This window comes from Oryctolagus cuniculus, chromosome X (genome assembly GCF_964237555.1).
Source record: "Oryctolagus cuniculus chromosome X, mOryCun1.1, whole genome shotgun sequence".
Classification (NCBI taxonomy): Eukaryota; Metazoa; Chordata; class Mammalia; order Lagomorpha; family Leporidae; genus Oryctolagus; species Oryctolagus cuniculus.
The window spans coordinates 113,230,013-113,245,316 of NC_091453.1; the positions used below are offsets into that span (position 1 = coordinate 113,230,013).

General features: G+C 39.8%; 1 protein-coding gene across 1 annotated transcript in view; it reads left to right on the plus strand.

Annotated features, from left to right (window-relative positions):
- Positions 1–12,552, plus strand: part of LOC127487540 (cancer/testis antigen 55) — a 29,302-nt gene extending 16,750 nt beyond the window's left edge. Inside the window, exons 4-5 of the mRNA XM_051833405.2 lie at positions 11,275–11,387; positions 12,169–12,552. Coding sequence (XP_051689365.1) covers positions 11,275–11,387; positions 12,169–12,360 — 305 coding nt within the window. The 3' untranslated portion in view covers positions 12,361–12,552. The remainder of the gene's footprint in view (positions 1–11,274; positions 11,388–12,168) is intronic.
- The last annotated feature ends 2,752 nt before the right edge of the window (positions 12,553–15,304 follow it).

The window sequence follows — 15,304 nt, forward strand, 5'->3', positions numbered from 1 at the left end:
AAACTTAGGGTTATTACGTGTTCTGTGAGGGAGAACGCGCACTACAGTGACACAGTGCCGGGTCTCCTTAACAAGTTGTGCGAAATAAGTTAGTGTAGGACTTGAGACTGAATTGAGAAGATTGCAGTAAGGACTGCAGAATCAGAGGTTAGCTCTCAATTCAATGCTGTCAGAAAGTGGAGGCAATTCTATGGTTGGTTATTTAGTGCGTGTCACACTGGCCATGGTTTTGTCTGTGCTTAGGCAAATTATGTTTAGTCAATTGTTACTCAAAAGTTAGAATAATTTTTTCTGGGGTTGTATTCTGTGAGATGGTTTATGTCCAACAGGAAAACAAAATGACCTCACTCTGGGTGTCAGAGCAGCTATTTATAGTATTGAGGTCTAGCTGTGAACTTCAGAGAAGTTTTGGACATCAAGGCCCAGTTTTTTTTTTTTTTTTTCTTTTCAGCTTCAATTCCATGACTTGGACAGAAATATAGAAATTTACTTAATCCTTTTTTGTTTTTAAATCCTTTGACATCATTTATCTGTGTGTGAAGTTTTTTTTTCTAATGGCTAACATATTAGTAGTAGTTGCTTCACTTTTCCAGTGTACTTAAGAAAACTTGAAATAAAAAATTTTGAAAATAGAGCACACAACAGAAAAGTTACACATTATGGAACTATATATAGAAATACTTGCTATAGCTTCTCAAATGAACTTGAGGTCTGTGTGTTTTCTTCCAATATGTATGAAAGTATAAAATGAATGGTTTTATTTGATATTTATATTTAATTTTACTTTAATTTGGTTCCTGTAGTCTTCTTGTGCTTCAGTGATACCAGAGTGGCCCTCTGTGTGGCCAGTACATGTTGTCTTAAACTGCTTAGATTGCAATAAAATACCACAGACACGGCTTAAACAATGGACATGCATTTTCTCCATGTTCTGAAGGCTAGAATTCCAAGATCAAACTTCCCGTTATTCAGTTTCTGATTATGGTTTTCGTCCCTGTTTGCCGACAGTCACTTTATTACTGTGTCCTCATAAGACTTTCCTTAGTATGTAGGGTGGAGAAGGGGGTAAGGGTGGGAGGGAGGGAGGGAGAGCCAAGAGCGGGAGCAAGAGCGCAGGCACGAGAGAGTGAGAGTGAGAGTGAAATCTCTCTAGTGTCTCCTCCTTAAGCACACTAGTCCCTTTGCATGAAGGCCCCACCTATGATCACATTTAACCTGAGTCACTTCCTTAGAGGCCTCTTCTCCAAAAAAAAAAAAAAAAAAAACACTGCGTTCTCAGGTATTTAACATAATATTTTAGGGGAGGATACAAACATTCATTCCATTACACAGAGGTATTGCACAAGTCAAGAACATCAATGTTCTTCAAAAACCAAAACCAATTCATTACTTATCTTCCCTCAGTATATACTGATTGCTGCAAAACAGGTTTATTGCAATGAAAAAAAGTTACTAAATGATCAAATATATATGAATTTATCGATTTACACCATATCATGGGCAAGAGAAGAGCAGAGCAAGAGCATCAGTATGAATGTCTACCATTTATGACAGGGCAGCCTGGCTTAGCATTTTGCCTTTTGTTGAGGTGTTACTTTGCACAAATCCTTCATGAAAACCTATTATACAGTATCACAAATTTTCCAGTGATCCTGTTGGCCTGATGGCTCAGCATAATCTTACCTTTTTGAGGCTGTGCCATAGCCCATGGAAGTGACAACTGGTTTACAAAGTGGTTGGCTGGGCCATTAATACCTAATATCTCTCCCAACACCATCTGAGACCTGTGGATACAGCTGTTCTTTGTCCAAGCACAGTTGCTTATTCATCAGCCACTATCTGTGTAGTCATGGGAAGGGGGCGTTAGTTTCTTTGTTTCTTGAACAACATGGAAGATAGATGGAATAGTGCTGATTCTATTTCATTCAGATTTTTTTTCTTTTTTTTTAACTTTTATTTAATGAATATAAATTTCCAAAGTGCAGCTTATGGATGACAATGGCTTCCACCCCATAACGTCCCTCCCACCCGCAACAATCCCCTTTACCTCTCCCTCTCCCCTTCCATTCACATCAAGATTCATTTTCGATTCTCTTTATATACAGAAGATCAGTTTAGCATACATTAAGTAAAGATTTCAACAGTTTGCTCCCACACAGAAACATAAAGTGAAAAATACTGTTTGAGTACTAGTTATAGCATTAAATCTCAATGTACAGCACATTAAGGACAGAGATCCTACATGAGGAGTAAGTGCACAGTGACTCCTGTTGTTGACTTAACAAATTGACACTCTTGTTTATGGCCTCAGTAATCACCCTAGGCTCTAGTCATGAGCTGCCAAGGCTATGGAAGCCCCCTGAGTTCACTGACTCTGATCATATTTAGACAAGGCCATGGTCAAAGTGGAAGTTCTCTCCTCCCTTCAGAGAAAGGTACCTCCTTCTTTGATGACCCATTCTTTCCACTGGGATCTCACTCGTGGAGATCTTTCATTTAGGTTTTTTTTTTCCCCAGAGTATCTTGGCTTTCCATGCCTGAAATACTCTCATGGGCTTTTCAGCCGGATCCGCATGCCTTAAGGGCTGATTCTGAGGCCAGAGTGCTGTTTAGGACATCTGCCATTCTATGGGTCTGCTGTGTATCTCGCATCCCATGTTGGATCGTTCTCTCCCTTTTTTATTCTATCAGCTAGTATTTGCAGACACTAGTCTTGTTTATGTGATCTCTTTGGTTCTTAGTCCTATCATTATGATCAATTGTGAACAGAAATTGATCACTGGGACTAGTGAGATGGGACTGGTACATGCCACCTTGATGGGATTGAATTGGAACCCCCTGGTATGTTTCTAACTCTACTGTTTGAGGTAAGTCAGCTTGAGCATGTCCCGAATTGCACATCTCTTCCCTCTCTTATTCCCACTCTTATATTTAACAGTGATCACTTTTCAGTTAAATTTCAGCACTTAAGAAGAATTGTGTATTGATTACAGTATTCAGCCAAAAGTATTAAGTAGAATTCTGTGAACTGCAACAGGAATTATGATGTGGAAGTTACATCCTAACAAATTTTTTCATTTTACAAAGAAAGTTTTCATGTATATGGAAAATTTGAAATAATTTTACAATGAACAACAACATAACCATCATCTGACTATACCTTTCACATTTCATTGCATTTGTTGTGTCACATATCCATCCATAGATTCATTGCTTTATCCATCCACTAGTGTTTTTTTTAAAAAGATTTCTTTCTTTATTTGAAAGGCAGAGTTACAGAGAGGTAGAGGGGAGAGAGAGAGAGAGAGAGAGAGAGAGAGAGAGAGAGAGAGAGAGAGATCATATATCCACTGGTTCACTCCCCAGATGGATGCAATGGTAGGAGCGGGGCCAATCCAAAGCCAGGAGCCAGGAGCTTCTTCTGGGTCTCCCATGTGAGTGCAGGGGCCCAAAACTTGGGCCATCATCTACTGCTTTCCCAGGCCGTACCAGAGAGCCAGATTGGAAGAGCAGCAGCTGGGATATGAACCAGTGCCCATATGGGATGTCGGCACTGCAGGTGGTGTCTTTTCCCACTATGCCGCAACGCTGGCCCCCTACCCATTAGTGTTATTCTTTATTTTTCCATATACTTAAAAATATAGTGTAGTTTATTCCTGCTTACTCCAAGGTATGTATTAGCATCTCAGGTAGACCATTTGTTTAGAATTTTTAATAGGTGTCTTTGGTTTTTCACTGCTGTGTGTAAACTAATCACGTCTTTCATACCTCCACCTAATAAATGCTTGGCTGCATCCCCCCAGCAAACAGTGTTCTGTTTTTTTTTTTTCCACTACACATTTAATTTGCCTATTTGAGAATGTTATGTAATGTAGGCAGACATACGTAATCTTTAATTTGACTTTTTTCCTCCTGAAAACCCTATTTTTGGACTTGTATATGTGGTTGTACGTGTGGTTGTCCAATATATAGAATATATCATGTTTTCTCCATGCTCCCAGTGAAGGTCCTGTTGGCTGGTAGCAGCAATTGTCTAATACGAATTAATCTGCTGAAGAACATTTGAGTATAAGTTTTTTTGTGAACCTGTAGTTTTGATTGTCATTGGTAGTATTCTGAGGACTAGGATTCATAGTTTAAGAAAAAAAGTCAGTCTAAGGACTCATGGATTAAAATTTCAGATAGAATATGCAGGAAGGCTTTACTGAAAAGGCTTCAAAAAGTTATTGTAAGGAATTAGCTTTTGGGTGAATTTAAACAGTATTGGTGTTGAAAGTTCTTTGAGACTAGTTAAATTAACCAAAGGTTATTCAAACAGAAAAATGGCCCAGAATGGGAGCATTCACAACCAAAATTATTTGAAATTCACCTCTATGCCCTGATGCTATGTTATGAGCTGCCTTTATAACCAGAAAATAAAGTATAAAGTAGATATTTCCTGGTTGATGTGTTCTGATTTTGCTTTATTTGGCAGCCTTCATCTTAGCATTGGCTGTGCCTCAGTTGCTTGTCTACTTGAGTATAGATTTTGGTAGATTACAAGTTCCTTGTACATCTGGCTAGATTGCAGTTCACTATGTATAGAGGAGGCTTTGGGAGACACTTTTTCACTGAAATACAGAAGTTCATTTAGGGCAACTTTAATTCAGCACCAACATATGAGTTGAATTGTGTTTTAAGATGCTCCCTCTTGGGCTGGTGCTGTGGTTAAGTGGGTAAAGCTGCTGCCTGTGGTGCCGGTATCACATATGGGTGCCAGTGCAAGTTCCTGCTGCTCCATTTCTGATTCAGCTTCATGCTAATGACCCTGGGAGAGCAGTGATAGATGGCCCAAGGACTTAGGCCCCTGTTCCCATGTGGGAGACCCAGCAGAGGTTCCTGGTTCCCGCCATTTGTGGAATGAACTAACAGATGGAAGATCTCTTTCTCTCTCTCTCTCTCTCTCTCTCTCTGTAACGCTGCCTTTCGAATAAATAAGTAAACCATTAAAAATTTGCTGTCAAACATAAGAAACTGGCCCATATGACAGTGTATAAATTAAAATATCCCAATAAATATTAAAAATAAAGATGCTGCTCACGTTTGTGTTTATTGAAATAAGCCAGACACAGAAAGACAAATACTGCATGTTCTCCCTTAATGTGGGAACTAAAATTTTTTTTAAAAAGAAAAAAAAAGAAATGTCTGTGTATGTCAGTATTGCTGCAAATATAGTTTTGTAAAGCTGTGTCAAACCAATGGCTAAGAATGTTATACTAATGTAGTTTTGATGACCTGTGATTACTTCAAAATTTACTGTATATGGGTGAAATGATCATTTTCCGTTCAATTATTGTTTAAAGCCATTGGTATATATTCACACTAAAGTCTTTTGGTTTTTACTTGTTAAACTTCTTATTTGATGAAGTATTAAGCCTTTTTTCCTGTAATATAAATTTAAAATATACTTTCTCCAAAACAAAACAAAACAAAAAAACAGAAGAAAGGAGGGGGAGGGAGGGAGGGAGGATGGGTGGAAGGGAATATTATTGTGTTTGTAGAATTGTATCTACAAATCACACTGATTCAAGAGATGTGCAATTCGGGATATACTCAAGCTGACTTACCTCAAACAGTAGAGTTAGAAACATACCAGGGGATTCCAATTCAATCCCATCAAGGTGGCATGTACCAGTCCCATCTCACTAGTCCCAGTGATCAATTTCTGTTCACAATTGATCATAATGATAGGACTAAGAGCCAAAGAGATCACATAAACAAGACTAGTGTCTGCAAATACTAGCTGATAGAATAAAAAAGGGAGAGAACGATCCAACATGGGATGCGAGATACACAGCAGACCCATAGAATGGCAGATGTCCTAAACAGCACTCTGGCCTCAGAATCAGCCCTTAAGGCATGCGGATCCGGCTGAAAAGCCCATGAGAGTATTTCAGGCATGGAAAGCCAAGACACTGTGGCAAACAAACAAACAAACAAACACCTAAATGAAAAATCTCCGCAAGTGAGATCCCAGTGGAAAAAATAGGTCATCAAAGAAGGAGGTACCTTTCTCTGAAGGGAGGAGAGAACTTCCACTTTGACTACGACCTTTTCTAAATACGAACAGAGTCGCTGAACTCAGGGGGCTTCCATAGCCTTGGCAACTCATGGCTAGAGCCTAGGGAGATTACTGAGGCCATAAACAAGAGTGTCAATTTGTTAAGTCAACAACAGGAGTCACTGTGCACTTACTCCTCATGTAGGATCTCTGTTCTTAATGTGCTGTACATTGAGATTTAATGCTATAACTAGTACTCAAACAGTATTTTTCACTTTATGTTTGTGTGGGTGCAAACTGTTGAAATCTTTACTTAATATATGCTAAACTGATCTTCTGTATATAAAGATAATTGAAAATGAATCTTGATGAGAATGGAAGGGGAGAGGGAGAGGGAAAGGGGAGGGTTGCGGGTGGGAGGGACGTTATGGGGGTGGAAGCCATTGTCATCCATAAGCTGTACTTTGGAAATTTATATTCATTAAATAAAAGTTTAAAAAAACTAATTTAAGGTTAAAATAGATTAAGATAAAAATAATTCAACATGCAATGGAGTAAATTATTAACTATATAATTCATAAGTATTAAGGAAATGGAGGGGCTGGCACTATGGCATACATAGCACTTAAAGCCACCACCTGCAGTGCTGGCATCCCATGTGGGTGCTGCTTTGTGTCCCAGCTATTCCACTTCCAATCCAGCTCTCTGCTATGGCCTGGGAAAGCAGTAGAAGATGGCCCAAGGCCTTGGGCCCCTGCACCCATGTGGGAAACCCGGAAGAAGTTTCTGGCTCCTGGCTTCGAATTGGCGCAGCTCCGGCCGTTGCAGCCAATTGGAGCGTGAACCAGTGGATGGAAGGATTCTCTGTCTCTGCCTTTCCTTCTCCCTCTGTGTATCTCTGACCTCCAGATAATAAATAAGCCTTTAAAAAAAGGAAATGGAAATTCTGATTAGCCTGATTTAATCTTTACATATTATATGCATATAACGAAGTATCACACTGTACCCCACAAAACTTTACAGATGTGGAAATAGATAATGCACCAAAAAACAAGGAAAGTTAAATAAAGAAGGTGGATTTTTAAAAACAAATGAACCCATTGGAGTGTACTCTTCAGCAAAATAGAAGAATCATAGCAACATTAACAAAACAAAACAGCATGGATGGCAGCAGAGACATTCTGAGATCTGAGCAGTGGACTCAAGAACAGCATGGGCCCTGAATGCAGCAAGAGGATGTTTTAAAACAGTGGTCAACCTAGAATCATATATTCAGTGAAACACTTTTCCTTCTCAGAAAAACAAAGACTAAGACTGTTAACCACCGAAAGACTCTCAATGAACACACAGTAAAAGCTATTTCTGAGTTGGCAAATGATCACAGAAGACAGAAGAAAATTGGGGAAGGGGATTAAATAGGCAGACAGTAGGCTGGTAATCGTTAACACAGAGATTGCCTCCACAAATCAGTGATAATGAAGTGTAATTTGGGTGGAGGAAAAAGAATACGGTGCTAAAACGCTAAAAATAATGTATAAGACAAATGAAGAGGGCCCAGGTTTCTTGGATTTAGGAGGAAGAGAGTGGGGATATTTAATTATCTAGATTCTGTCAAGTAGACATTAAGTTTTAAGGGTTAAAGGGAAATGAATTCTCATACTGTCTTTGAAGTAGGAACTGCACTTAAGATTTCAACCAAAAGGAAAGCTTTTTCTTATCAAATAACTCCAGCTAATGCACATAGAAGAAATAATTAGAAAATACCATTCCATTACCTTTAATTTAAAAGAAGAGTTCAGCAAGAATTGCCAAAGGTTGCTAAAACCATTTTATGAAATCTTCATGGGGAACTGAATATTTGCAAAGTGTTACCCCACAGGTTACTTGTGAATCACAAGAAGAAAAACCAACCATTACAATGAAGGTGTCAGGCTTACCTCATCTAAACCCAGTGTAAATACCAGCATCACTATTATGAATGGACTGAGACAATTTGTGTATCCCTATGTGAAGCAATGTGAAACAAACAGCATTGTCTAGGATGTATTTTCACCTAAAGTGGGTAACCTGCATCCAATCAAGTATTTAGCTCTCCTTGTTTATAGGAAATTCAGTGTTTGGTAGAATAAATTAACAACAGAAGGAAACAATTAGGCAAATTAGAATTTGGGACTTTCAGGGGCCAGAGCCATAGCGCACTAGGTTAATCCTCCGTCTGCGGCGCCGGTTCTAGTCCCGGCTGCTCTTCTTCCAATCTCACTCTCTGCTGTGGCCTGGGAAAGCAGTAGGAGATGGCCCAAGTGCTTGGGCCCCTGCACCTGCAGGAGACCAGGAAGAAGCACCTGGCCCCTGGCTTCAGATTAGCACAGCTCCAGCTGTTGCAGCCATTTGGGGAGTGAACCAACAGAAGGAAGACCTTTGTCTCTGTCTCTCCCTCTCACTGTCTGTAACTCTACCTCTCAAATACAATAAATAAAATCTTTAAAAAAAGAATTTGGGACTTTCTGCAAGGCACTTGGCTTAGTCTCTACAGCTGGATAATGACATGAAAAGAAAGATGGAAGAGATATTCTAGATTCAGAGAGGCTTCAGAGACATAAAACATAATGACCAAAAACAACGCATAGATTAAGATTGGATCTTAGTTTACACAAAGCAACCATAAAATATAATTTGGAAACAACTGGAGGAATGTGACTTCTAATTGGGTACTAACTAATTTCCTTTTTGATTGTTGTCTTTTTTGAGAGGCAGAGAGGCACATGATAGAGAGGGACCAACAAACAGACACAGCCTCCAGCCACTGTTCCTCTTCCCAAAAGCCCACAATGGCCAGGTGTAGTAGAGACCAAAGCCAGGAGCCCAGAACTGAATCCAAGTCTCCTACATGGTGTCAAGGACTCAAGTACTTGATCATCACCTCTATCTCCCAGGATGTGCATTAATAGGAATCTAGAATTGGGAGCACAGCCAGGTTTTGAAGCTGAAATAAATATGGGTTTCCTATTGAGCATCTTAACAACCAGGTCCTCCACCCACCATGAAATTTTCTCATTTACAAGAGATTGTGTTAAACTATTTGGAGAAAAAATGATGACTTTCTGCAACTTAAAGCATATGTAAGGTCCAGCGCTGTGGCATAGCAGGTAAAGCCACCAACTGCAGTGCCGACATCCCACATGGGCACCGGTTCGAGTCCTGGCTGCTCCACTTCCAATCCAGCTCTCTGCTATGGCCTGGGAAAACAGTGGAAAAATGGCCCAAGTCCTTGGGCTCCTGCACCTGCGTGGGAGACCAGGAAGAAGATCCTGGCTCCTGGCTTCAGATCAGCGCAGCTCCAAACAGTGCAGCCAATTTGGGAGTGAACCAACGGATGGAAGACCTCTCCCTCTCTCTCTGCCTCTCCTTCCCTCTGTGTAACTCTGACTTTCAAAATAAATTAATAAATTTTAAAAAGTATATATATATAATAAAAACACACAAAGCAATTATGAAATGAAAAAGATGTTCAGTCTATCTGTGGCATGAGAATAGGCTATGTAGTGCAATGCTGCCTTCAGGAAGACAAGAATATAACACAGTAGTTCTGATGAGTGACAATGGAGACTTGGGCAAGATTAGTATAAGTGAAAGCTGTATAGTTTGGTTCGATTTTGAAAATACTTTGGAGGTAGAAGTAAACATATTGACTGAAGGAGTGAACATTTGGCATGACAGAAGATTTGAGGGTTTAAAGATTTTTGAGCAGGGGATATTTTCCATATTTAAGATTAGGGAAGACTGAAGGGCAAACTTGGGTGCATGGGAAGAATGCCATAAGCTCAGTTTTGGAAATAATAATCTGGGAAATCATTTGGATCTATGAACCTCAGGTTAATTGGAGTTGCAGGTGTATACATGTTAGAGCTTTCAGCCTGTAGCTATCATATAATGTAGCATAAAATGAATAGATATATAAGAATAAAAGAGCAAGAGGCAAGATATCTGGTGCATGTTCTGGGTCATTCTAAAGTTATTTGTAATGCAACTAAGGAGGGACAAGGAAAGGACTATGAAAAGATGAGGAAATGCTGGGTCGTGGTGTACAGAACTGTTGAGCTTTAGTAGATATTGCTAGCTACCTGAAGTGGTTGTGTACTGATTTACACTTCCAAGAGCAGTGTTTAAGAATGATGTTGGGCCGGCACTGTGGCACAGCGGGTAAATGCCCTGGCCTGAAGCACCAGCATCCCATATGGGCGCCAGTTCGAGACCCAGCTGCTCCACTTCTGATCCAGCTCTCTGCCATGGCCTGGGAAAGCATCAGAAGATGGCCCAAGTGCTTGGGCACCTGCACCCACGTGGGAGACCCAGAGGAACCTCCTAGCTCCTGGCTTCGGATCAGTGCAGCTGCAGATGTTGCGGCCAATTGGGGGAGTGAACCAATGGATGGAAGACCTCTCTCTCTCTCTCTAATTCTGACTTTCAAATAAAATAAATAAATCTTTAAAAAAAAGAATTATGTTGGCTCTGAATCTTCCCTGGTAGCTTAGCATATTGTGACTAACTTTTACCTTATTGTAAGCTATCTGTAAATATTCATTTAAAACTATAAAATATAAGATGCATAGAGGTCATTCTTTGTCCAAGACACCTGAGAAATTATTTTCAAATTTTGGGTGTCATTATGTCTTTTTGCTAATGTTATTGCTAATAACGATCAACATTTAGTTGGTGCTGATTGTGTGCCTGGCAGTAATGTGTGAGTTCTGAATGTATCAGTTAAGTGCCCTTGAACCTCTGTCTACTACTAGGCATCTCAATTTTCAGAGAAAAGCCAAGGCACAGAGAATGAACACCATCAGGGAGATTGCAAAGTAAGTTAGTGCTGAACCCATTGTAGTGTGTTTAAAAATTTACTCTTCTCTTTGTACTTGACTGCCTCTCATGGAAGAATGGTGGTTGTTTAATATATCCTGTGCTGCTCTAGAAAAGATCATTTATGTTTGATGTGTGGTTGTTGGCACCTTTCCTCATCTGACTGCTAATATCAGTAGAGGAGAATCAATGTCTACAGCACGATAAACTTCTGTTCTGACACTAAGATTAATAGGGTGGTTATTTTTTAATGTTTAAAATATAACTGAGATATAATAGGAACATTTTAGGGTATTACAACCTGAGAGCATTTGCAAAATCCAGCATTAGCAAAATTTAACAAGTTTCCACTTCATTTCTTCCCATGGCTGTTTTAGATTTTGAGCCGTATCCAGGTGACAATGTAGAAGTTGTGTTTTCTGTCCAGCAAGAGACGCAGAGAAGAAAGGTCCTTTCAGTGAGGCCTCGAAGACACAAGCATGTGCATGAGGTCAGTGGTTTCAGTGCTGCACTAGTCCTTTGTTTCTCTTTATCTTTCCTTCATTGTTAATTTCTGCCTATCGAGATTCTGTTATGTGGATTGTGAAACTATGGCAAAATATCTTAGTTTCCAAAAAGTAGCCTATTTCTTTATTTAAAAGGCTGTACTTCTGAAGGGAAATAGTGAGAGAATGATGTAGACAGTCATGCAATTAAGATGCGAAGTATGTAGTTTACTTGTTAGTTAACAAAATGTTCTAAAAACAAAAGTAGTAAACAAATCGTGCCTTATGGACTACTTGGGAACGTCAGAATGGAGTGAGTTGTTGTATTTGAGTTTTCTGGTAATATCTAGGTATGATTTGGTGGCTAGTGGAGCCTGAAAGTGTAAGGAAATTCAGTTGGAGTGATGGTGCAGATGAAATAATGATCTTAGAATGTGATAGAGGAAGCAGGGAAAAATGATAGTCTGTTCTTACCTCCACATCTCTTTCTCATTCAGTCCCTTTCACTCTCTCAACAGTAACATAAAGAGACTGTGGACCACTGTGAATAATATTAACCACAGGCTTTCACAGCAGAGACTCTGGCCCCCTTCCCAGAGACTGATTTCATTTGTGTTTTTTGTAGTCTGAGCATGGGCATGCTTACAAAGCACCCCAGGGCTTTACCATGTATCAAACAAGTTGAGAGTCAAAGTGACCCGTAGGTGAGAGTTGGAGGAGCAGGTGCAGAACAGGCTGTTGGGTGTGATGCTTTCACATAATCGTCTTCACCGTTGACCTCCACAGGTGTGCATTACTAGTGTACATGGAAGAAACGGGGTGATAGATGATGCCATCTTCTTCACCTTGGATTCTCTGATACTTCCTGATGGATACGTGCCTCAAATCCATGATGTCGTCAATGCTGTGGTAGTGGAGAGTGTTCATGCAGGCTATATTTGGAGAGCAGTCTCTATCACCCCTGTGGCAACAGAGTAAAAGCGGAATCTGTTTATTCTCTGTGCATCCTTTCTTCCATGGGTAGTACAGGTTCCAGAGCAAATGTGTTTTGAAAAAAAATAAATTAATAAATCTCAGTAATTATTTCTCAGACAGGTATTCAAATCCTCAGTGTGTTGGCTAAAAGAATTCTATGTTCTTAAGAATGTTCATAGTTTTTCATGATTAATTAAAGGCATTTCCCTACTACTCCTGTCTAATGATTTTCACTGTATCAGAGGCATTTGCATTTTAATTAATTTACATGGTTTTTTTCTTTCCTGGACCCCTATTTTTTTTGGTATAATTTTTTTTACTTTTATTTAATGAATATAAATTTCCAAAGTGCAGCTTATGGATGACAATGGCTTCCCCCCATAACGTCCCTCCCACCCGCAACCCTCCCCTTTCCCTCTCCCTCTCCCCTTCCATTCACATCAAGATTCATTTTCGATTCTCTTTAAATACAGAAGATCAGTTTAGCATACATTAAGTAAAGATTTCAACAGTTTGCTCCCACACAGAAACATAAAGTGAAAAATACTGTTTGAGTACTAGTTATAGCATTAAATCTCAATGTACAGCACATTAAGGACAGAGATCCTACATGAGGAGTAAGTGCACAGTGACTCCTGTTGTTGACTTAACAAATTGACACTCTTGTTTATGGCATCAGTAATCACCCTAGGCTCTAGTCATGAGCTGCCAAGGCTATGGAAGCCCCCTGAGTTCACTGACTCTGATCATATTTAGACAAGGCCATGGTCAAAGTGGAAGTTCTCTCCTCCCTTCAGAGAAAGGTACCTCCTTCTTTGATGACCCATTCTTTCCACTGGGATCTCACTCGTGGAGATCTTTCATTTAGGTTTTTTTTTCCCCAGAGTATCTTGGCTTTCCATGCCTGAAATACTCTCATGGGCTTTTCAGCCGGATCCGCATGCCTTAAGGGCTGATTCTGAGGCCAGAGTGCTGTTTAGGACATCTGCCATTCTATGGGTCTGCTGTGTATCTCGCATCCCATGTTGGATCGTTCTCTCCCTTTTTTATTCTATCAGCTAGTATTTGCAGACACTAGTCTTGTTTATGTGATCCCTTTGGTTCTTAGTCCTATCATTATGATCAATTGTGAACAGAAATTGATCACTGGGACTAGTGAGATGGGACTGGTACATGCCACCTTGATGGGATTGAATTGGAACCCCCTGGTATGTTTCTAACTCTACCGTTTGAGGTAAGTTTGACCCCTATTTTTTATACATATGTTGACAGAAATTTCTTTACCTGTTTGTTTTTTTTTTTTTTTTTTTTTTGACAGGCAGAGTGGACAGTGAGAGAGAGACAGAGAGAGAAAGGTCTTCCTTTTGCCGTTGGTTCACCCTCCAATGGCCGCCGCTGCAGCCGGCGCACCGCGCTGATCCTGGCAGGAGCCAGGAGCCAGGTGCTTTTCCTGGTCTCCCATGGGGTGCAGGGCCCAAGCACCTGGGCCATCCTCCACTGCACTCCCTGGCCATAGCAGAGAGCTGGCCTGGAAGAGGGGCGACCGGGACAGAATCCGGCGCCCCAACCGGGACTAGAACCCGGTGTGCCGGCGCCGCAAGGTGGAGGATTAGCCTATTGAGCCACGGCGCCGGCTCAATAAGGATCTTTACCTGTTTATTTTTTTATCATGAAATCTTTATGTGATTTTTATCATTTCATTTGTTTAGTGTGATATATATCATTATTGCATATGCCATACCAGTCTTTTATCCTAGATTTAAATCCTCCTTGGTCATGGTGTGTAAACTCCTTGATGTGTTCCATTAGATTTACTAGTAATTTATTGAGGACTTTTTTGTATGTAACATTGGTTTATAGTTTTCTTGCAGTATCTTTGTTTAGCTTTTGTGTCAGGGTAATGCTGGCCTCGTAAAATGAGTTTGGAAATATTTCTTCTAATACCTTTTTTTGTTAAAGATTTATTAATTTATTTGAAAGTCAGAGTTATGGAGAGAGAGACAGAGAGAGAGACCGATCGACTGATCCGAATCCAGGAACCAGGAGCCTCCTCTGGGTCTCCCCCACAGGTACAGGGTTCCAATGACTTGGGCCATCTTGTACTGCTTTCCCAGACCATAGCAGAGAGCTGGATCAGAAGTGGAGAGTCTGGACTTGAACTGGTGCCCATATGGGATGCTGGCAACTGCAGGCTGTGGCTTCACTTGGTAAGCCACAGCACCTGACCCTCCCTCTAATTCAAGTTTAAGGTGGCTTGTTATTAGTTCCTCTTTGGTAGAATTTATCTGTGAAACAGTCTGATTCTGGGCTCCTCTTTGTTGGAAGGATTTTGCTTGATTAATTTTCTTTATTTGTAATTAGTCTCTTCTGGCTACTTTTTCTTTAGACCCAATGTTGGTAGGTTGTTTGTAGGAATTTATTTCCTGTAGTTTTCCAGTTTGTTGGTAAATAATTATAATATGGCTTTATGACCATTTTTATTTCTGAGGCATCAGTTGAAAAGGTAATATATTCTCATTTCTGATTTTATTTATTTGAATCTTCTCTCAGTCTGGCTAAGGCTATGTCAATTTTGCTTTTTTCTAAGAAGACCTCTAAATTTTGTTTTTTTTTTTTTTCTATAGTTTGATTTATTTCTGCTCTGATCCCTATTTTCTTTTTTTAGCAATCACATAAGGAAGAATTTGAGGTTTAACATGAAATCACACAAATAAAATTTGTATAAACAGAAATCCATATTGAGTCATAACAGATAGCAAACAACAAAGTAAAAACAAAACTAATTGACACTTATGCACAGTTGGATACATTTGTGCCTTGTACACTAGAAAGTCTTTTACAAAATAATCATCTTAGAAGATCAATCTTCCGTTCCCTACTGCAATATGATTTTCTTTAGCATCTCCTGTTTTCTCCAGAGCCCTCCTTTAGTAAAGCTATTAATTGT